General features: G+C 36.3%; 1 protein-coding gene across 6 annotated transcripts in view; it reads right to left on the reverse strand.

Annotated features, from left to right (window-relative positions):
* Positions 1–15,489: 15,489 nt before the first annotated feature.
* Positions 15,490–25,391, reverse strand: part of LOC113062133 (synaptotagmin-1) — a 190,411-nt gene continuing 180,509 nt past the window's right edge. For all 6 annotated transcript variants that reach the window (XM_026231785.1, XM_026231777.1, XM_026231770.1 and 3 more), the window contains 2 exons: positions 20,027–20,160; positions 15,490–17,972 (listed from right to left, as the gene is read on the reverse strand). In XM_026231785.1, the coding sequence (XP_026087570.1) occupies positions 17,763–17,972; positions 20,027–20,160 (344 nt within the window). In that variant the 3' untranslated portion in view covers positions 15,490–17,762. The remainder of the gene's footprint in view (positions 17,973–20,026; positions 20,161–25,391) is intronic.

Raw genomic sequence — 25,391 nt, forward strand, 5'->3', positions numbered from 1 at the left:
AGAATGGTTCTGTGATCAGCAGTAAATCTCCATCCGAAGGCCAGAGAGCGCTCTCACGCTGAAAATCCAAATATGCCTTGCAGAAGAAACCCAGGAAACGCCTATAGTGGTAGTTGGATAAACAGATGATTTAACTCCTTTTATTGATTCAACGTGACTAATAAACTCACAATTGAGAATATATAGGTTTATCTCAGTTAATATTATTAAAATTTTCATTAAAATAAAGTAGGGGTGCACCGGTTGACCGGCCATAAATCGGAACCGGCTGGTTTTTTCTTAAAATACGCGATCGGCAATCGGATGGTTTTTGGTCTTCTTTAGGCCGATTTTTCCCGGAAGTGCGGCCGCGTGCACAGACTACATTGTAATCGTTCGCTATGTCATTTGTGTGGAAGTATTTCGAAATCTGTGCGCAGGACATGGGCAGCTGTTCAGCACTGGAAATGCAGAGCTACATGTCTGAGCCGGTCTGAGGCACAGATAGCAGGAAGCGATCAGCCGTTGGTGTACTGGCGCACAAATAAGAGTACATTTTCTGCACGAGCTTACTGTTACCGGTCCGAGCCCTGACCACGAGTAGACCGTGAAGAGATGTTCAGCTCAACTTCTCACGTGTTGGATGGAAACAAAACGGACTAAACTGTGACAAAACTTTTTTTTTTTTTTTTTTTTTTGTAAAGTGGAACTTGCATACACGTTTGAAAAGCCAGAAGTAAACGACAGTTCTGTATAGGATGATTATTTTTATTTTACCTTAAAATTACATCGACTTAATTTGATTTAAAAATCACTTGCTGTAGCACACTGAGAAAAAGTGTTTCATTCATCCAATTAAAAAATGTTGGAGTAATGATTCGCATCTATATATTTTTTTTTTTACTTGAGAGAATACTTATTTATTTTTCATTGGCTCAAATGAAAAAATTATGGATGTGAATCATTACCCAAATTTTTTTTTTTTTTATTGGATGAATGAAAACACTTTGCATCATTGTTTTATTCGCATCAGCATTATTTGATTTTAAAATTTTGGAATAATCTATTTATATAGCATACTTTTATTTAGTCTGTAAATAAAGACACTGGTAAAGACCCTTTTTTTTTTTTTTAAACCAAATTTAAAAACTAAAATACTGAATGCTGATCAAGAAACATCTTATTGAAAGTGTGTTGAATGTGTTGTTTGGACTGTAGAACTATGCAGTTATTGCATTTAATTTCACATGGTTACAGTTAATCTTAAAATTTAAGGCCAGTTCTCTGTTGTTCAACCCAATTCAAAAACAAAAGCTAAAAGCTGATGTCTGTACCATCTATGTTTGTATTGAATGTAGGCTACTTACTATGCAGTTACTGCTGTTAATTTCAGATGGTTGCAGTTATTGTTTTCAATAGCCAAAAGCCACTCTGGCCTATTAAATACCAAATAAACATCTTGTTTATGCACACTTTCCTTCTTTCTCGTTTGTTGCTTAAAGACTAAAAAAAAAATATATATCGGAAATCGGTATCGGCCAGTTTGTTTGTAAAAAATCGGTATCTGAATCGGCCATGAAAAATCATGATCGGTGCATCCCTAAAATAAAGTACATTTATAATGCAATGCCTGTATCACTGCTTCGAATTCTATGAAATATATTGCGTGCTTTATTCTGTGTTAGAAGCCACAACATCTCACGGAAGGATTTATTTCACAGAAAGATTATTTTTCAAACACTCGACTGAAGTTATGAAGTGAGTTTGAAGTAAAAACATGTAATTAAATGTGGTATTTTCACATGCTTTCAGGTGAAGCAGTATTTACTACACAGAGCCGTAGTGGGGACTTGTCAATGAACTATGACTCAGTGTAGTAAATGCTGCTCCATCTGAAAGCATGTGATGATGATTTAATGCTGATTACTGAACTGGCTTTACTTACAAAATGTGCACGTCATTCAATGCCATTTTCTCAGCTTTTTGCTAAAAATGTTGCTCTTTTTATGAAACCTAACTAAATTAAAGTGTTCAAATAAAATAATTGAAGCTAGAAGCTATTGAAACAATAATTGATGCTAGAATAAAACTGATATATAAATAGAGGGTCTGATCTTTATTTTGATGTATTGCATGTTCAGATAATCATACAATCATACAAAATATTCTGGGGGCCATGCAATTTTAGTGAAAATCAACAAAAACGCTGGAGGTGGCTGGCAACATTTTTCAAAAACGCTGGCGGGGAAAGAGTTATTATTATTAGTAGTAAAATACTGAAATAATGGCTTATACAACGATTGTTGTTTTTTTTGGTATCATCCATCCCTATTTAGATTTTAACACCTACAAAATTAGGAAAGGAATTCTGTCATTACTCTCATGTGGTTCTGAAATTACTTTCTTCTGCAGAATGCTTAAGTATATATTTTTAAATAACGTTGGTAACACGTATGGAAAAAAAAAAATAAAAAATAAAAAAAAAATGATAAATTGAATGAAAAAGAATCCAATTTATAATCCAAATGCCTTTCTTTTATGTCCCAGGGAAGTACGTCTGTGTCAAAAGTCATAACTGGAATGACTTGAGGGACAGTAAATTAGGACAATTTTCATTGTTGGGTGGACTGTCCCTTTAACTGACATGAAATATGACCACAATCTGAGGCACAAGATTGTTGATTGGCTTGTTTGTTTACCTACTTTATGCAAAATAAGGGGGGGGGGCTTTGATCCTGGCATCTTCTTTACAGCATTCTTTTACAGCATTCATCCAGTGTTTCCCGCTGTGTGATTTCAGTCCTCTGTGAATAGAACGGGCCCAAGATTGCCACAGCAGGAAACTGTGAGTTGTTCATAAAACCAATCAGAGGCAGACAGAAGGCTTTGCTATCTAGAGGATGCAGGGACTCCGCTATGGCTCGCCTGCATATTAATAAAGCAACGCCTCTGTGGTCATTAGAGCCCTCACCCCGAGAGAGGAACGCCTGCTATCGTCCTAATGCTTTAGTAATTGCTTCGTCTCCCCCTCCCTGCCGCTCCAGGACAGACGTGTGTCTGGATTAGCATTTTTATGTAGAAAGAGCCATGCGGACTCTTCTGGAAAGACTGGAGACGCGAATGTGTCCATTAGTGAACTTTAACATTTCTGTTCCTTTGAAAATATTTGTTGCTCAAGTAAACGTGCTGGATGCTGACGTTCCCTGACTGTACTGACCCTGCTCGCATTTATCTTTCTGTGCAAAGATGATAGAAGCTCTGACGATAATCGCTGCGTCATGACCCCGTTACAAATTTTTTTTCAAAAAAGCATCATTCAAACTAACTGGAGAGACTCCGGGACTCCTTAAGAGGACTTCAAATTTAAATTAAGTAAATTAAAAGGATAAATTATTTAATTGATTGATTACAGTGTAATCATTATATTTAAAGGGATATTTAAATCTCAATTATGTCATAAATGACTCGCCCTCATGTCGTTCCAAACCCTTAAGACTTTGGAACACAGTTTAAGATATTTTAGATTTAGTCCGAGAGCTCTCAGTCCCTCCATTGAAGCTGTGTGTACGTTATACTGTCCATGTCCAGAAAGGTAAGAAAAACATCATCAAAGTAGTCCATGTGACATCAGAGGGTCCGTTAGAATTTTCACTTTATTCAGCATTGTCTTCTCTTCCGTGTCCGTTCAAAACAAAGCAGTTTGTCATATCCGGTTCGGGGACGAATCATTCGATGTAACCGGATCTTTTTCAACCAGTTCACCAAATCAAACTGAATCGTTTTAAACGGATTGCATCTCCAATATGCATTAATCCACAAATGACTTAAGCGGTTAACTTATTTATTTTGTGGCTCACACTCCCTCTGAGTTAAAACAAACCAATATCCCGGAGTAATTCATTTACTTAACTCGTACACTGACTGAACTGCTTTGAAGAGAGAACTGAAGATGAACGCCGAGCCAGATAAATCGTTCACGAATCAAGAACCGGTTGCATCTGTTTTCAGATCACCAGTAGTTCTTTCGGACAGTTCAATTAAATTAACCGGTTGAAGAAAACGGTTCACCGGTTCTTTCGCGCTCGACCTAATGACTTCATTTGCGATGATTGCCCTTGATTCAAGCCTTTGGTTTACCCGCGCTCATAACACTAGCACAGAATCAGTTCAGAATCAATCACCAAAAGAATCAGTTCGTTTCAGACGCTCTGTGTGTCAGTCTGCTTCACACTGAATCACACATTTGCAGTATCATTAGCTCCTCGGTTATTGAATTGGACACGTCTGACAGAAACGGTTCTTGACTCGAGAACGAGTCAGTCATTTGTTCGTTATCTGGCTCGACTTGTGTTCATCTTCAGTTCTCTCTTCACAGCAGTTCAGTCAGTGTACTCTGAGTACATGAATTACTCCGGGATATTGGTTTGTTTTAACTCAGAGGGAGTGTCAGCCACATTAAAAAAGTTAAAAGCTTAAGTCATTTGTGGATTAATGCGTATTGGAGATGCGAACTGTTTAAAACGATTCAGTTCGATTTGGTGAACTGGTTCATAAAGATCCGGTTACAGCGAGTGATTCATTCGCGAACCGGATATCACAAACTGCTTTGTTTTGAACTCCCTCACAACAGACACGGAAGAGAAGTCAATGATGAATAAAGTCATTGTTTTTGCTATTTTTGGACAAAAATTTATTTTCGATGCTTCAACAAATTCTAATTGACCCTCTGATGTCACATGGACTACTTCGATGATGTTTTTCTAACCTTTCTGGACATGGACAGTATAAAAATGTCTTAAACTGTGTTCCAAAGATGAACAGAGGTTTTACGGGTTTGGAACGACATGAGGGTGAGTTACTTATTAATTATAAACAAGTTAGATTTTTGGGTGAACTATCCCTTTAAGCTAGACAAAAAGTGATTTTCAAAATGTTATTAATTTTTGTCTTTAGCTCAACAAACAAGTCACTGAAATAGATCCAAAGAACTGCCTGTTATAAAAGGAAAATTCCTATGTATTTGAACCCAGGATTATTAGTATCGAGAGTAAGTATTGTAAGGGCCCTATGAAATCAGTTTTACTTTTTCCCAAATTCCGTTTTCTTTTTTTCCAAATTCCGATTTTTCCGTTTTTATTTTTCTGTATTCCATTTTTTTCTGTTTTAATTTTTCTCAACTCCTTTTTAATGGTTAAATTAAATTGTATTAATCAAAAAGCATGTCTAATTAATTAAAATCATGAAACTGGCCCTATGAATTTTTTTTTCTTCACCATATGTTTTGTTACCTAATTATGTGTTTTAGCATCTCTAATTATTTAAATGCATAAAACAACTTAATTTATTTACTTTTTTCTTAAAATACCCTTATTACATTTTTTTTTCTCTTAAATTCTGTTGTGTATTTAAATTTTTCTGTTTATCAAATGAAGGCATAAAACATTAATTCAATTGATCGTTTAATTATTGAAATTTAAGCAAAAACTAATTTTTTTTTGTAAACAAAGGGCATTTACTATTAAAAATAAAACATGGAAGAAAGTTGTGTGATTATTCCTTAAAAAAATGTTTGATTCTTTTTAGTAGTAGTAGGCCATGTGCATTCCGGCAAATACTTGTCTTTAAATTAAACCGGAATTTTATTTTGACGGGTTACCATGAATACCTTTACAGTTCTGTGTGATGTGACGTTAGTTTTACTCAAATCAAACGGTCAAATGCTCATGAGGTGTCTCTCAGTGCAGTTCTGGAGATGTTGTTCATCCGTTTATGTCCTCATTTAGTGATACGACAGACGGTGAAACCTACGCTTCAGTGTGTATAATAAACAAAAGTCGCTCTTCTGCACCATTCATTAACACAAACACGCATAACATACAGCAGGGTTATTCAAATCTTTTCCTGAAGGGCCAATGGGCTGCATAGTTTAACTTAATTCTAAATTTGACAAATTCTGTGACATTCCACGTTAAACTGTAAATTCCGTTTTTATGACTGGATTCTGCAATTCCTTGTGCATCATGGAAATCATAGGAACCTAGTATTGTCCGACTAGCTATCAGCAATTCCTTTTGGCTCACACAAAAGTACGATCCTCACCAGCAAGAAAGAAGAGTCATGGAGCGATTGCACAAGATATACAGAGACAAAAAACACAAACTGACTCATTAAAGCTACGCTGGCTAATTGAACAAACCTGACAACATCTCCTCATTCTGAGGACATTTCAGATGCTTCAAGTTTGACACAAGGTGGGGGGATATTTTTTTAAACATACAAGACGTGCCAGTAGGTGACGGTAAGTCATTTAATGAGTGAGTCGTTCAAAACACCAATGCGTGCTTGGCGATTGCACAATACTTCTGCTGTGATCTTTGTTTGGAAGTTGGAACTATTCTAGGGAACAAAACAGTCAATACTGTCTAAAATTTCTAATGTATCTTAATTGCATGACTACTTGTTTTAACTTAAATCAATGTAACATTTGCGTTCGTGAGAATATTTGGCAATTAGGTCCCTTGACATGGTATGATGCTTAACTACATCATGTTATAAATAATAAAACTGTAAAAAAAAAAAAAAAAGCTTCTTTATGTGTCCTATTAAGGTATTTTGCTATTTTCATACGCTCATTTGATTTCTCCATAAAAGTCTCTAACAAAAAGACAGAGCAGCGCGAGCCTAAACAGCATGATATTGATGTCAGAAATACCCTATTCATTATCAATCTCTGTTTATGTTGAATGTAATAAATTCAGAAGAGTCATTCTCTTGTTTCGATGCTTCACTGGTTATGTTTTATCATTTACTTTTTAATCAGGCAATTTGTCCAGTCGGGCAAGTAAAATTCTCAAGCCAATTTTCGGTAAACTTGCATTTAAACTAGCTAGGAGAGTAGCATGCAGAAACTACAAAAATCTGTCTGTCCAATGATTGTAAACAGTCACTGGGTCCATCAGACTGCAGAACTGTTTTTGCAGTAATGGGGCCGAAAATATTTATGACCCATCGGATCTGAATTTAAGACATTAAGACTTTTTTAAGGACCCTGTTTCAGAAGGTAATAATTTGCTCTATTTGAATCGCTACCAATGTTTACATCTGTAGTATAAACTTTTATTACAGTATTTCTGTGATCATAACTTTAAGACATAATACTGTATAAGTTAGTTGAAAGACTGTTTGTGAAGCTGTTTACCTAAACCTATATGCTCTCTCTGTTAGCGGCAGTCAAATCATTTTTTTCAAAGATTTAATAGACAGGCAAATCGTTGTCATTATAGAAATTAGATTGCATGGGTGTCTGAATCGAGATTGTGATCTTTTCAAGATTAATTATGCAGCTCTACCTAAAAGGTAACAAAACATTGTAAGCATGAAAAAACAAGTGAAAGTGACGTGACATTCAGCCAAGTATGGTGACCCATACTCAGAATTTGTGCTCTGCATTTAACCCATCCGAAGTGCACACACACAGTGCAGTGAACACACACTGTGAGCACACACCCGGAGCGGTGGGCAGCCATTTATGCTGCGGCGCCCGGGGAGCAGTTGGGGGTTCGATGCCTTGCTCAAGGGCACCTAAGTCGTGGTATTGAAGTTGGAGAGAGAGCTGTTCATGCACTCCCCCCACCCACAATTCCGTCCGGCCCGAGACTAGAACTCACAACCCTTCGATTGGGAGTCCAACCCTCTAACCATTAGGCCACGACTTCCCACGACAGACCATTTCAGCTAAAGAAGGATGGGTCATACGACTTTTTCCTCTTATAGTATTTTTGTTATTAAAACAACCTCTTACGGACACCTTGGCAATTGAATCGCCATTAGCTAGTACATTTTTTTGTTTACTCGCCAAACGGATATATATTTATATATATTAGTGTTGCACGGTGCACCGATACTTCAAAAGTGTCGCGATTCTCGGAAATTAAAAACGTCACGATTCCTAAATTTTTTATTATCGATACTTCAAAGAATGACTGCGTTTTAATATTTGTAAGAGATGTATTTCATGTTGGTGTGTGCAACGCACGCTTCCAGTGCCTCCCTATGGACGTCTGTGTTTTTTCTCCTCACGCAAGCAGCAAAAAAGCACTACAGCGAGATGGCTGCATTAGTGGCTTTACTAAACTGACTTGGGCTTTACTAAAATGTGTGCATAATCGCATTAAATAGTTTAAATAAGTTGTTCAGATGAACAAAGCACAAGGTTTTCTTGCATAATTAACATTTTAATTGTTTGGTCAGACAGTTCATATATAATATTAACATTAATCAGGGATTAAACTTGGAGTTATGTTCTGTATGCTATATATGAAAACAAGCGTATCTGCACAGCATCTATAACTGCGCTTTGTATCTGCTGATTGCTGATCGAGATTTACATGATAGGCTCACTGACCCTGTATACTTATTCATTCATAAACGAGATGTAACAGTTCATTCAACTCATTCACGAATGAGAAGATCTCTCGATCTCGTTCAATGAAGGGCGTATGGGTTCACTACATTCAACAAATCACATGCTCTGTCACATCTTGAGTAACTCTTTGACAGGATGAAACAGTTCACAGAGCTGTTCACGAGCTGCGCCGAGCTTGCGCGCTGCTGTGGAGGGAGGAACTGTGGAGTCTAGTAGTAACGTATCTTCCGTGATGTCCCCGATGCGCTGGTCGGGGTGGGTAAAGAAATGTTACTTTATTTGCGGGCTGGGGCGGGCCAAATAATTTCACAAAAGCGGGACTGTGGGATGGAAAAAAACCGGACCCGCGCATCACTAGGCTGCATGTGCGAGCACAAGTGATACTGGGGCCGCTGGTCCACGACTAGTAGAAAAAGATGATGCTCATTAAAGCTCACTGGCTGAGTTTTCTCCTCTGAAAGAAAAGGTTGCACAGCTGACAGAAGAAGTTACAATATCTGAGATATTGCTGCTAAATTTTATTTGCTTTTTTTTTTTTTACTTGAATGCCATTGCTTAAATTGATATTTTTCTTTGAACATTTAATCTTCTGAGTTCAGAAACATTGTTTAATATAATCGCTGTTCATATTTTTATTCAAATTTCAGAATCAAGATAAATGTATTACTCTTATGTTTCTTATGATAACTGAGATAATGCTGCTAAATTTATTCTTTCTTTACCTTGAATTGTCATTGCTCTATTTTATTTTTTATATTTTTATATTTCATATTTTGTTCAAGTGTTTAATATATCTGATGTTCATATGTTCATTTATTAGTGTGTTATATGATTAGAATGTTGTCCCGGTTTTAAAATAAAGCACATCAATGATTTTTGAGAGTGTATTTTACCTTTTTTGAGGAAAAGTATAGAAAAAGTATTGAAATCACAATTCTTGACTAGGTAGCCTATCGTATCGAAACAAGAATTTTGGTATCGTGACAACACTAATATATATATTATATATAAAATAAATGTTTGTAAAATGGCAGTCAATATCTGACGTACACTCTTAACATCAGAATTTACTAATAAGAACTATAACACTAAGGATTAATGAGCTGTTGGATTTATGAATATTAATCAGGTTTTGTGAGTTAGCTCGAACTGATTTGCTGAAATCAAAACAGGGATGATAATAGGTAAGCGCCAGCCAATGAGACTGCAGTTTGTGTATTAGCCCCGCCCACTACCAGAAAACCCAACAGTTCTTAAAAGCTGAAGAATTCCAAAGGAACGCCATATTTTGACATGAAAATACAACAAAGATTATCGTTTAAATGTAGTGTGTCAATTCACTTGCTCTCTCTCTCTCTGCGTATGTGTAAGACATAGCGACGGCGAGTCGTGCACCTTCACAGTAAAGTTTACAGTATGTCAAATACAGGTGCACTGCGCATCCATTCAGATGAACTGAAAACAGTGAAACTCTGAAGCACTCACAGTGTTCGGCAAGTGTAAATATATCTGTGCTAAACTTATGCTCCGCCTCCAACTAACACACTGGCGAATAAAGTCTGAGAATTTATTATCCATTGGCTAATATTAGACATCATTTAGTCACCCAGAGTGAAGATTTAGTCACATATGCGAGTGATTTACTCACAATGTAGAGGGTTGTAAAACAAACCTTTTTAAAGACTGATCATGGTGACATTTTAATTGTTCCCATGTTAATTATTTAATTGCTTGCACATCCCTACTGTTATATAATGTAAGTAACAGCACCAGAACCCATAATCCCATTCCTAATTTCCCTTTTCATTTTCATTAATTTAGCCTGGAAATGTGTTCCCTTTGTAGAATGTTTTCATCCACTGTTCTTTTTTTGCTAAACTAATCTCATATAACTGTATCCTGCTGGAAAAGCACCACCACCACAACAACAAAACACTTTTGCTATGCTTTGACTATTTCTTATGTCCCTTCCTGTTATACTATTCTCTGTTATACTATTCTTATTTTCCTTAAGATTAATTACTTATTGTGTTCCTCATTTGTAAGAAATTGACTTTGGTTAAAAGCTTCTGCCAAATGAATAAATCTAATTTAAATTAATTAATGGTTTAATTCTAAAGAAAGTTTCATATTTATAGTAGCATTTCCTGTCAATTCTGCACCACTGAAACACTTTACCCTACAGATACAGTACGATCAATCGATTTTTCTTTTATGGCAAAAATCATTATGATATTAAGCAAAGATCATGTTCCATGAAGTTATTTTGTAAATTTCCTACTGTAAATATTCCTACTTTAAAGCTTAATTTTTGCTTAGTAATATGTATTACTAAGAACTTTATTTGGACAACTTTAAAAGCTTTTTTTAATTTTTTTTTTTTATATATTTTAATTTTTTTTGCACCTTCAGATTCCAAATTTTCAAATAGTGTTTCTCTGTCAAATCTTGTCCTATCCTAACAAACCATACATCAATGGAAAGCTTATTTATTCAACTGTCAGATGATGTATAAATGTATAAAGTTAAAAAAAAAAAAAAAAAAAAGATTCCTGTGACTGGTTTTGTGGACAACATATATGTTGAAAGTTACAGAACCCAAGCATTAAGGTGGTGGCACAGCTTACCCACAGTTCTCTGCTAAATTTTAATTCACTAATTGCACTACTTTAATGAAGACATTTTCTCTGCGCATGCAGGTATCAATCAGTATAAGAAGTTTTCTACCGCTACTGATTTGATGAGGGATGACCAATGGAGCAGTGATTACAATCCCCGTTCCTCCTGTTAAATCCTGATGTATAAATACTGTTTCGGGTCCAAGCCTCCACTCAGTTTAGAAAACTATCGCAATACTATCATAAACAGCTGTTTATGAGCACTATTAATGTCTAGCACACTTCAAAGCTAAGCTTTTAAAAGCTCAGAGTGTACACCACAGTATTTGGGCACACACAGTGTCCAAGATAACAATGTTTGAAGTTTTAGAAAAGATGAATCAGTCTGGCCAACTGAAATGGTGGCATGTAGATAAAAGCTAGGACCATGGTTTTTAGGCAGTACTTACAGAACAGCGTGACTTTGTTGTTTGCTTTTGGGATTTAAAGGAGCATTTGGACCCAGAGACGCGTGACGTAAGATTTAACAACCAGATTGCTATCATCTGCCCATGTTTACTCACATCATGCCCATGACCACCATTTCCCCAGCTACACACACACACACACACACACACACACTTGCTACTTTAGTAACAACATTTCATACACAAACTAGCTGGCAGTTGGTTTAGTCGACCCTCAGACATTCAATTTATTGTACATGTAAACCCTTCAATCCAAATCGTCTATATATTTTGTCATAAATGTATCACTGTAATGGCAACTAATAGTGCGTCATTGGAATATCCAGTGTTATTATCTGTAATTATTAACAACAACAACCCCCAACTTATTTACGTTAAACTAATTCATAACACGTCCATTCCAACTAATTATTAACAGCCCCCAAAACAACATGTTTTACCTCATACTTATGACTTGGGACTATGTGCTGTAATTTATGCAATCTATGGTCTTGGGTGTGGTAAAGGCTTTTCTCATTAATATTAATTGTTTAGTGACTTTCACGGAGTAACAGTTAGGTTTAAAGATTAATAGAAATATGTTGAAGCAGCTTGGTGATTAAAGACGTTCTACTATCATGTTTATCCTTTCATAAATATTAATTAATGAAGCATATATTAGGAGACTTTACCTAACACAAGGAAGGTAACCAAGGCTGCATGACCATTCAAACAGCGCACTATGGCTTAATTTCACACTAAAAAGGCTGTCATATTTGGTAAAAAACGGCAAGGAAATAAAAAGAAGGGGTTTGAACATTGACAAGCACATTCTTGGGTTATCACAGCAAATCTGACCTTGTAAATAAAATAAAAATACGTCTGTATTGGATACACGTGACTTCTAATCCCGCGCGCATTGTTCACCTGTATGGAAAGCGACGCCAATCAGCCTGTCGAAGTTTGTATAATTTTAGATGCATTAGGACTTGGTGTTATTTTGTGTCTTACTTTGAAGCAGATGACACGATGATGACATTCTTGTGGTCTTGTCGTTCTCGCTGACGAAACTAGAGCAGCAAGCATAAAGTAGAGGAAGACGCATAATAATGCGACATGAAGCGGCAATAACGAGTAGCGCCCTCTATTGGTCATTGATTTTTCAATTATTCGTGATTTACTAACAATTTTTACCTTATAAAACTTGACTTGATTTAGTAAGCCCCGGCCACTTGGTTGCATATTTAGTGTTTTTTATTTTATTTTTATAGACCATCTTCCTTAAATCAGGATCCCAAGAGATGTCATTGTCATGCCACATTAATAATGTTAAATGGACTGCATAACAAACATGACATATCTGTTATTGCAGAAATTGCATTGAACTGAACAGATGAAACTTACTTATAAAATGTATATTTTAGTAACCACATCAGGTTTGTCTCTCTGCTTAGAGACAGAAAAGTATCATGAGGGTTTTCACTGGAAGGATTTATAACCTTAGATCCTGACCAAATTTAGTGCTCATGCTTGAGTGTGATAGTGAGAAGGCGCACAGACACCAGCCTAATCTCGTAGTCATTGCTCTTAAGCAGACCTTGAAGATCTATTCAGAGATGAAGCAGCCGACTGTTGAGCAATATGTACATAATGGTGTGAGATGGTCAAAGTCATGTATACCGAAATGCATTTGATCCTGTGGAGCTGATAGCCCCGAGACCCCCGCGCAGCCCTGCTCTTATCTTGTTCTTGAAGAAGCCCATATTTCATTATCAGCGCTTCCGTGTGCACACTCTCGAGTGCCAATCTGCTCAGAGGATATCTCTGTGGGCTTCACCCTCAGTAAGCCTGAAATGGAAGATACTGAACTAAAGACACAGAAATGTTGTTCCGCCCTTGATATTTCACACTTGACCCTCAAGATTCAGACATTTTCATAGTTCAGTTATAATCCGTATAGAAATCACTTTTTTGACCTATTTATGACCCCTCATCAAATGGAAAGAACATAGAATATGCTACTAGTCTTGCCTTACTATTTCTGCAGGATATATATATATATATATATATATATATATACCTCTGCTGTCATCTCTTATGTTTAACAACATTTATTATTTCTCAGCTGCAGACACGACTGGGGTATTTCTTTACCAAAAAAAAATTACAATAAAATTACAATGGCAAACACAGTTTCTATAAGTGAATTTCAATGAATTACATGACCGCATGATAAGGATTAAAAAAATTATCAACTTCTAGCTGATTAAGTCATTATTTAAGAGCTAAAAATTCAATGTTCATGAAAAGGCCAACATAAAATTCCCATAATTTTATTCATTTTTAAATATAGGCTCTTCTTGGAACTAACTTCAAGAATCATTTTGTTTTTTTACATTAATTTGTTAGTTCATGCCGCATTTCACTGTACTATGGACAATAAAATGTTATTAACGTATTCTGATAGAAACTATGGAACATTGTTACTCATTTCATACGGTTGAAATAGAGTCAAGACAAAAACAACAACAACAGAAAAAAAACAGGCTCTTGAGAGGGTTCTGTATGAACAGGAAATAAAACATTTTTATTGACCATTTGTGTATATGAAGTTATATAACAACAGTCAGAAACTCCACAGAGTGAATCACTACACAAAGTGAAACCAAATTGTAAAACACCTCATCAAAAATGAAGGTATACACAGCAATATAACTGTCGGCTCGCCGCTGGGGCGAGCAGTATGGCAGGAAAAACACCCCGAACAGTTCTACAAGATTACAGAGAAAATTTCCACACACAAAAATACTCAAGCAGGCAGTTGATATACACAAAGGCAACTAGGATCTCCCTACAGCATCAGATTCTAATTCTTTACACAGCTTTTTCTTGAATGGTGGCTTTTCGTCGTCGTAGAGTATCGGAAGGTTGTATGCGTATACTGTGCTGAGCGATCGGGCTTGTTGTTTTTTCTTTTTCAAGTTGTCGGGTGTGGTTGTCGGAGCTGTTTGCATGCTTTGATAGGCTTCAGTAAAAGATAGCGTTGCTTTGCAGGCCTAGAAATGGCTTTTCAGACTACTTTACAAACCTCTGAGGTGCAACGAGCAATGCTGTCTTCTACCGTACTTCCAGATCTACACCTAATGTGCAGACACCTGATAGTTTTGCCGTACGAAACAATTGTGTCAGTTTGTGACTCTAAAACTGCATTTTTATCCTTGTTTTATAAACAAGCCTCTTGTATTAAGATATCATAAATACTTACATAAATGAGAGTACATAAGTCAGGTAAAGTAGGAGTAATAATTGTACCTATAGTTGCTATTACACAATTTGGCGTTTTTCTCTAGGTTCGTTTTCTTCGACAGGATAAGGAATCATATTCGGCTATGGATACAACACATGAATCAATATTTATTGCAACATAGAAATGAAAGTGCCAACTATACTTGGTCCCACAATAAAAAGATAGAAACAAAACACACAGTCCTCACTGTACATTCTGAGTTCCATAATAAATATAAAATGGTCTTCAATAGGGCACTAAAGAAACGATAACCAGGTCATAGTCATGAGTGTGATCATAACAGCGATAACAAAATGGTACAGCCAATCATATTAGTAGTACAACAGATAGTTTCCATAACAAGACTGATACAATTCTCTTATATCCAGATGATCTTAATAATGAGGAAATTATATCAGGACAGATATAAAAATATATATACACCTATTCTGAAAAGGAAGGGTTTTCATATATATATATATATATATATATATATATATATATATATATATATATATATATATATATATATATATATATATATATATATATATTTACCCAAATTTTTAGATGGTTAAATCTTTGTGCAGGAGAACGCAATGGGAAAAACGGAGGAATCTTTAACAAGTTTACAGATATTGAGCTCCAAACTACACGTGTGCTGTGACCTAACCAGACTACGGTCGATGGATACATCGTCTCGCTGTATAGGGTTGCGTTTTTTCTCTCGCTCTCTTTTTTTTTGCTCCTATTGAGAGATGCCGCCCGTTTAAACACTAAGGAATGAACGTACAAGTATTGCACAGTGCTCAACAAAAGCTGTGTGAATTGACTCGCGAGTGCGCGCGCTCAGTGACGCTTTTCAGAAACCGTCGCTCTCTCTTTCGTACTCTCGTGTGGTATGATAGGGGGATGGCAGCACAACGTCACTATAGTACAAGATGGCCGCTACCTACTGAAAACTACAACGCTAAGCACACACCGCAGTCACAGTGATACACAACTCAGTCCCAAGAGACTCCTATGGAATGACGAATAGCTTTTTTTTCTCCTTTTATTTTTAAGTAACAGTGCTATCACCTACACAGTAACATTGAAAACATTTAGAAACTCCTCCTGAAGCTAGCATCTAGTGTACGCGAGAGGTTCCTCCAAGATAACTCATGGTTTTAATGGACTAAACGTCTGCTCGCCCTCTTGTTAGACCCGTAGTAAAGGACATTAGAATGTTATTACCTGTACAGACCATTAACTTTTACGGTTATTGTTAAAGATTCGCTAATGCTCGTGGCGTTCAAACCGGTCGGGGGCCAGTTCGCTTTCTTGCGCTATTGAACGAACTGACTTTTTTCGACAAGCAACTGTCCGTTCCTAGACTGTACAGTGCAAAACAGTAGCCACAGGGGAAGGGATTGGCAGTTAAGCATGGCTAACTCTATTGTCACTGTGAAAAGGCAACAGAAAGCAAAAACTGCTGTTTAGGGCACCGTCGCGGACAAAATACATTGTTCCCCGATGAACCTAAGCTACAACCACTATCTGAGTGAAGTGTGCGTGGAGGGAGGAGTCACGTACTCCTTGTACCTCCCTGAAAACAATGGCAGTGTTTAAAAGCTTGCCTCTCCTCCTCCTCTTCCTCCTCATCACCATCGACTCGTCGGGACCGAGCGCTTTAAAAGTTTCCGTCCCGCAACGTTTGATTACTTTTGATTGAAGGCAAGGGAGTCTCTTGAAAGACGCCCCGGTGTAAATAAATCCCCCCGTTACCCAGCCTTTAGCAAAGATCGTAAAAAAAATCATGCAGTTACCAAAAATATTCAGACGTTGACTTAATCTAAAAAATAGTTGTCTTAAAGCTAGAGTTAAAACTCCTGGTTTCATTTTTTTTGGAGGCTGAACCATAAATTCCTCAACGAAACGAGTCCAACGACGAGAAAAGGAAGCGTTTCACAAATTCAAGCATCAAGGACACGATGGCTACAGCTTGTCAATTTATGGTTTCGCAAAGGCGCCAGATCGGATTCGGGAAAATTCGGGAATCGAAGGACAGAAAACAAGAAAGAAGCAAACCGGGGACCCATTTTACTAAAAGTTAACAGCATCACCGTAGGAGAAAAAATAAAAGGCTGATTAGTTTTCATCAAGTAAGAAGAATTCCTTCGATTAAAGTGGTTTAAGCGAAGCGTACAGGTCCTCAGTTTGATAAATTAGTACAAAAAGTTCTTACGAAATCATGTGCTTGTATAATTGTCAGCAGCATATTACATTTATACCATGAAACCATATTAGTTAATGGCCTTCGTGTTCAGTGTGTATTTGTGTCTATCGTGTACGGTACATCTGTATGCTTTTTATTTTTTTTAATAAAAATGAAGCGCAAACCGTCCTTTACGAAGTGAGTGTACCTCCACTAGCGTCTTGCAGGTTGGAATTCTTTAAATATTTATATAGAGATATATCGTATATTTTAGTGGAATGCAATAAGGTAAAATTCTTAAATCCTGTTATATATAATATTGGCTCTTCTATGTCAGCATTTACATAATTTAAAATAGAACATCTTATTAAAAACATCAAGATATACACAGATTAGGAAACGGGTAACAACATACAAACACATAAACTAGAAATCATTTTCGTCTGCATACTGATATATACACCTGTGGTAGAATAAATTCCTCCAGTCATGCGCTATCTATACAGATCATATTGCTTAAAAGAAGGGGGCATTTGGTCGGGACTTTTAAGGTCATGGATGGGGATGAAACAACAAAGGACAGAGAAAGTTTATCGACGGAAGGAGGGAAGGAAGGGGGCGAGGGGTTGAAACTGACGTAACAACACAACATCTCAAGGGGGTGGTCAGAGAAGGCGGTTCTCTTAGACATGAAATTAGGAGTGAGGGTGCATGAATCCTTTTATCACTGAGGTATTTACACGCACTGGGTAAAGAGCACTACACGGGCAGGTTTGTGGGATGTGGGGTGGGGAACTGGGCTAGGACTGCTCTACTTTTTCTGAGCTGCCAGCTGGGCATCCACTTCCTCCTCCGGCTTGAGCACGTGCCACTGAGCGATGGGTCTCCTCGGGTTGGCCAGCATATCTGACCAGTGACGAAGCTCGGTGCCTGAGCTGTTCAAGCCCACAAACACTTTGCCGATGGCATCGTTCTTTCCAATCTTGTCATAGTCTAGAACAGTTATAACAACTTGAACTTTCTGTAATAGAAAGTAGAGAGACACATTTTCAATGTAACATTTGTGCCTTTCAGTTTGTTTGAACATGTGCTGGGTGATAACAATGATGATGATGACGATGATGATGATGATGATGATGATCAGTGTCGTTCAAAAGTTCGGGGTCGGTAAGATTTTTTTACGTTTTCTGAAAGAAATCTTGTATGTATACCAAGGCTGTGTTTTTTATGTAATCAAAAATACTGTCAAATCAGAAATACTGGGAAATATTACAATTGAATATAATTGTTAAAATAACATTTTAATATAGTTTAAATTTTTTATCTATTAAATTGTAAAATATTCCTGTGAAATGTGTGTGTATATATATATATATATATATATATATATATATATATATATATATATATATATATATATATACAGTACACAGACATATATTATGTACACAAAAACATTTATTTTGTTTATGATTAATAACGATTAATCATTGCCCAGCCTGAAGTAATATGCATCGCTAAGGACTTTTAAAGGTGATTTTCTGTATATTTACATTTTTTGCACCCTCAGATTCCAGATAATTCTAGATATTTATCCTAACAAACCACACATCAATGGAAAGCTTATTTATTCAGCTTTCAGATGACGTATAAATCTCAATTTCAAAAAATGTACCGTTATGTTTATATATTAAATGTATTTAGATATAATACAAATTAGATGAAGACAAACATAAACGTAAGAAGATGTAAATGTTTTCTAAATATAAACTTTATGTGTGTGTCTTTATATACATGATAAATATATGCAGTAAACACTCAAATATTATAAAAACAAAACTTTATACACACATATATTATATAAACTCTATTTTGGATATGATTAATCGCGATTATAATATATAGTGAAATATTTTGTAACATTATAAATGTTTGTATTTTCTCTTTTGATCAGTTTAATATATCCTTTCTGAAAAGTGTTAATTGCTAAAAAAAAAACAAAAAAACTACTGAATCCCAAACTTTTGAACAGCCATGTATATAGACATATATTAAGTATAGTATATATAAAAAGGTTTTATAAATTCTGACACATTTAAAAACTACATTTTATAACTTAATGAAGAGGCCTTTAACATTATGAATATCTTACAATGGGTTGCTGGGAAACATTGTTTAACAATGACTGAAAATACACATAGTGGTGCACACCATTGACCATTTTCCCAAATACCACTACAATTATCTCAGTGTGAGGGTCTTTTCAAGAAAAAACTCTGTAGCAGTTTGGGTTTTTGAAGAGCATGGAGGCAGTTACCAAAGAAAGGCCAGCGGGTGCCCTCAAAGAGGTCCCGAACAACTCTGTAAATTGACTGTGAGCACACAACTGATCAGTGTGAGCTCTGGGTCAATGGCTCACTCTTAGCTTGCTTACTTTGAGCCTGATCCAACCCACGCACGACATGCGAGCAGACAATATGAATTAACGTCTTCAGAGCCCTGATTATCCTTCGATCCACCTCTCCGCTTGGATTTCACTGACCAGTGAGAACAGGCCTGGGGCCATTGTTCTCGGGAGCCAGAACTAATTTGCCATGTAATGAAATATTGAGGGATGTACAATGAGCGGGGAACTGTTAGTTGGGGATAGCTGCTTTTAGAAACGTCTGCTGCTTGGTGTGAACGGCAAGGGAGAAAGGCCTCTCTGGTTAACAGACCCCCAGACACACTTTAAATGCAAAGCAGCTCACTCAAAGCATAAAATGTTTCCCCTGAACTGTGAAATGCTAAATCAATTTGAAGCAATTTTATTCTTAGTGCACTAGCAAGCATTGCATCCATTTTATTCTCTAACTAATTATCAATAATTCTTTTAAAAGCCTCATGCCGAGCCATATCCCATATCACAAGTTACTTATTGTCTGTTGCTTGCCAATTAGTCTCTAGGAATTTCAACACAGGATTTGTTTAATTAGTCTTTAATGACAATAATGAAAAAGGGAATTTGCGCTGAATTTGCTGTTGCCTTTTTAGAGCTTTCAGTACAAGTAAAAAAAAAAAAAAACCCTGATTTACCTGGATTTGTTCGAATGGCACTTCGAAACTGAAAGACTCGTTGTAGTAAGGGTTGAGGGTGTTCTTTTTGATTGTCGTCTTCTTCTTCTTCAGCCGCTTGCCGTTCTGCATCAGGTGAATCTTGACGTAGGGATCTAAAAACACAAAGAGACAGGACATACCATGAGAAAATACTCCAGTTCTTATGACATATTACAGCAGTGGTTTTCGGCCAGATGACTGGGACCCAACAGGGAACACAGTGCACTTCACAAGATGGTTTCAATTTTTTTTTTCTGTTCTAAATTATTTAGCAGATAGAGACAGAAGGTACATTTCTATTTATTATGGATTTATTTTATTTTATTATCACAAACTGTCAAAAAGTCAAGTTAATTTATTCACCATAAAGAGTGTGAACCCTGAAGAACATTACTTTTATATATATATAAAATGTATATGTATAAAATGTCTGGAATTACAGTTTTTAACTATTTTATTTGAATTATTTATAATTACTTTATTTAATATTTTTATTGTACTACCACTCCCAATTTCTGCGAATACAAAAGGATGAAATTAGCCATTTTATATTTTCAACAACAAAATATATTGCAATCTTTTATTCTTTATTTTATTCTTAAATGAATCCAGATTTCACAAAATAACACTGTGTGCAGCACCTGCAGCTTCTACTGAGGCTCCAATAGAAAATCTCTTGTGGTTCGTGTTAGGATAGTACAAGCTTTTACTTACACATGGCAGGTGTGTGCCCTCCAGAATCCCAGACAATATCTTCCCTGTTACATTACTGCCATTCAGGCACATCAATTTCTGCCAGGGCCTCAAAATACTATCCATCTTATCTATCATTTTCCAGCATCTATATTCTGCTTCCATCATGCATCTCTCATCTGTTTACCTCACCCACTACTGATTCAGACTCGCTTCTCGAAGAATCACTTTTTGATTGAAACCTCAGAATACAAATAAAGGATAAAATGTCAAAACAATATCTGATTCTCCATCTATACGTCTTCCTTTTTGAAAAAGGGAGTTAAGGTATGTTTTGTATGTTATACTGAGACTTAAAGAGGGGAGATGTCTTATGCCTTTCTGGGACTTAGAATAAAAAATGGATATACCACCGGTTATTGAGGTGAGTAAAGGTTGAATTTGACAGATGTAACCATGTTTCAGAATTACCTTTTGTCCAATATGTCATTTCATTTCACTTTTTCTCTCCCTGGTATGTCTTTCTGTCACCATGATCCATCTCTGCCCTGCTCCAGAAGAGATTTCAAAAAATCTCTGGTACTTTCAATTCCCTCTTCATTTTGCAACTGATCTAAATAGTCTTTATCTCTAAAAAAAAAAAAGCTAGAGTAGCACATTCCAAACAAACACAGAGAGAGAGAGAGAGAGAGAGAGAGAGAGAGAGAGAGACCTAGAAGGTATGCTGAACTCTGCACCCATACCATATTAGGAGTCGGGCAGCAGAAAATCTGAGGCATGCAGTTTCTGAAAGTGTAGATCTCACTGATCATTATCTGAGGGTGTGTAAGAACATAGCCACAACCAGGGTTTGAAAATGAAGAATTCTGCTATTATAACACCCACAAATACAACTTGTACACTAAAACTAAAAACTTTAAAAGGGACAGACATGTAGATTTTTGTGAAAGATGTTTTCTCAGGTTTGTTTGTGTGTTTTTTTGGGGGGAATGTTAAATTAGATCAAATGTATTGTATCAAATATTTGTTAATATTGTACTATAGGTTAGGGGTGGATTATTTAGTTTTTTTTTCATGCAACATTACTGTTATAGATTTCATTAATAAGCATTGCTATATAAACGATGGCTTTGTCTAGTGCTCTTATGAATGTTTCTGACGTGACTGTGAAAGTTTACCTTCTATACTGAATGAAACAGCATAGACTTCTTCATGGCCAGTGTTTGCATATTTCATTTAATTCTGTAACATGTTTTGTTTCAACGCTGCAGTGTTGCCAAATACTGCTAAGAAAAAATAACAATAAACCAGAATTTGTTCTAGACTTTTGTAAATAGATACAATAAAGCTATTGCTAACCCTAAATTTCAACTTCCAACTTTACCAACTTTCTAAAGTGTCAATTTAGAAGGGAAAAAAATCAGTCCAAGGAAGCTTATAATAGCAGGATCTGGCAACTTGACAGAGTCTCACAGTGACATGTCCTTAAATCAAGAACATTGGTTTGCTCAAAGTGGCACAAAATAATTTTTTAAGGTATTATACATGAAAAAGTTATTTCTCATACAACAAAAAGCATGCTTTCTTATTTCCCTTTTGCATTCATGAAGCTTCACAGTCTGACAGGGGATCACATATGGAATGCATGCTAACACATTTTATTTAGTCTATACGAGATACAAAGATAGATTAGACAGCACCTCCTGTTGAACTTACACAAACATTGCATGGTCTTCAGAGCTCTAGCCGCTTGCTCCATCCACGTTTAATAAGGTGAAAACTTGCAGTATATGGCTATTTATGATGTTGAACTTAAACAGAACTTTTCCGGGTCTAACACTATTAACGGTGGTGCTTTTGCCTGGATGCTTGACAACAGAGTGCCTGAGGTTTGAGGTTGTTGGGGAAATCTGTGGTAATCTACACTCACACAGAAGCCAAGCCAGAAGTTTGTGGTTCTAGTTGGCAGTGCCTGTAATGACTTGTGTTTATGGTTCATATAGTCACTTGAGAAGCTCATCTAGAAGGCATACTGAAAATCAGTGAAAATAAAACTGGCCCTTGTCTCTGATGTGGCATGTTTTCATTGGCTCTGGAACATAGGCATTCAGTCACATATGGTCTACAGACTCATAGGTGTCTCCTAGTGGTGGACTGCATGTGATGCATTCACCCACAGCTTTATAAATGCTAACTTAAAAAAGTGCCAATTTCAACACCTATTTTATTTAAATTAGTGCTGTCAAACAATAAATCGCGATTAATCAGATCCAAAATAAACGTTTTTGTTAACATATGTGTGTACACTGTGTATATTTATTATGTATATAAAAAACAATTAATCAATCGATCAATTAGTCAATGTTAATTCTTACAAATTTAAAGGGATAGTTCACCCAGAAAACACTTTCATGGCCCAGAAAAGTAGTAAGGACATCATTAAATTGTCCATGCGACATCGTTATGTTATGAAGAAGCAATAATACTTTTTGTGCACAAAGAATAACTTTATTCAACAATTTCTTCTGTTCCGTGTCAGACTTCAATGTGTGTTTAATGCGACTATTTTAACGATGTCCTAACTACCTTTCTGGGTCTTGAATGTGTCAGTTGCTGTCTATGCAGGGTCAGAAAGCGCTCGGATTGTTCCAAAGATTAAAGAAGATCTTATGGGTTTGGAACGGCATGAGGATGAGTGATTAATGACAGAATTTTCATTTTTGGGTGTACTTTCTCTTTAAGTGTGAATTAAGAGTCCAAATGCATTTTGAGGCTTTGAAAAGTGCAGTAGCTGAAGCAATAGCTATATAAATATAGCACGAGCAATGCAATAGTCGATGAGTTCTATTCACAGAACACACAAGAACCAATGAACTGCATAACCTAAATGCCAATGCATTAAATGTATATATACAACTGCAATTTATTACATATGCATGCATATTTAATTAATAATCTAAACCACTAAAAACATAATGAGGAAAAATACTGCTCTGGTGAATTATTTCAAATTACATTTATTTTAGCTGCAACAACCATGTCTCGTGTGATTACAGAGAGTAAACAGGGTTTGAATAGAGAAAAGGATAAATTATAGTGTTCTGATGAGTCGTCCTCCCTATAGCTGAATCACAATGGAAACAGTCACTAATTATTGGCATGATCCATGCGCGCCTATTGTTTCCAATCATGTGACAGCTCTGAAGTGATTCCTTCGGGAGAACATCAACTCCCCCCTATAACAACAATTAAATCTGAGGCATTTTCGCAAACTTGGAACGGGAAGACAAGCAGAGAGAGAATGCAGGGACAGAAATGTTTTTCTAGTAAAATCAGTGGGAACATTGAGTGCTTTGTCAAAAAGGTTCATTTCACAATACAAACCGTCAGAGTCTGGCAAAAACCCAGTAATTGATGGTGAAAGCACCCTTAACTGCACAATTTTCACACAGGATTTGATCGATCTGGCAAACGACCAATTCAACAAGCCCCACGGTGAAATGCAATAGGAGGTTTGAGGGCGTAGTTATCACATCGTGAAAACTATAGTCCTCTAAACACGATCCCCTAATAGAACTGTTAACGGTGTTAATTTCAGCGGCGTGTTGGAGTATCTTATGAAACGTGACTGACAGTTTATAGCCCGCTTTAACCTGGATCACTAATGGACTGGAGAGAGCGAGAAAGTTTTGCTAATAGCTGTTCTTCTCTCTCTGAGTGATGAGAATAAACGTCAGGCCTCTCGGCTCCCGGCAGGTGGGTCTGGTACTGATGGCCTGTCCGTGTCTCTGACAGCAGGATCCAGACGGACCAGGTGCAAGGGAGGTGGGGAAGTATAGATGGACGAGACCGAGCCGTTTTTCATAAGTGGTTACGGCACAGATGAGGACTGATTTGCGAACGCCGAGCTGTAAATTTACTCAGCGACAATGTATTCATGTATTCACCAGAGCTGAATATTACTTTGGCTGATTAAGCGATGTTCTCCGCACAGCCGTAGGTTTGGAAAGTGTCGGATCATTTTAAGCCACATTTCGACGCCTCGGGATTTGCGGCTGTGAATGACTGTATATGCATTACATGATTTTAAAAGCGAAAGATATACTAAAAATGACTTTGCATTTACATACAGACAACATTGTGCAGCTATGAGAAAATCTAAGGGTTTTGAAACCGGGTTTAAGACAACAGGAAAACATAATGCATCTGTCTTACTGTATTCACATAGTGTATTCATGTTAAGCTATGATATTATTGTAATATTTTATGATTTGTTTCCCCAGCTGCACACACTACCAGTCAAAAGTTTTTGAACAGTAGGAATTTTTTTTTTTATTCTCTTCTGCGCTCCAAGCCTGCATTTATTTGATTCAAAATACAGCAAAAGCAGTAATATTGTGAAATATTTTCAATATTTAAAATCACTTTTTTTCAGGATTATTTGATAAATAGAAAGATCCAAAGGTCAGCATTAATCTGTAATGAAAAGCTTTTGTTATATTACAAGTTATAGTCATTAAAACCTATATTGGGAAAGAAATTATATAATTTAATACTCTCTCTCTCTCTCTCTCTCTCTATATATATATATATATATATATATAGCAAGGATGCTTTGAATTGATCAAATATGATGATAAAAAAATTATAA

This window comes from Carassius auratus, chromosome 4 (assembly GCF_003368295.1).
Source record: "Carassius auratus strain Wakin chromosome 4, ASM336829v1, whole genome shotgun sequence".
In the NCBI taxonomy this organism is placed as follows: Eukaryota; Metazoa; Chordata; class Actinopteri; order Cypriniformes; family Cyprinidae; genus Carassius; species Carassius auratus.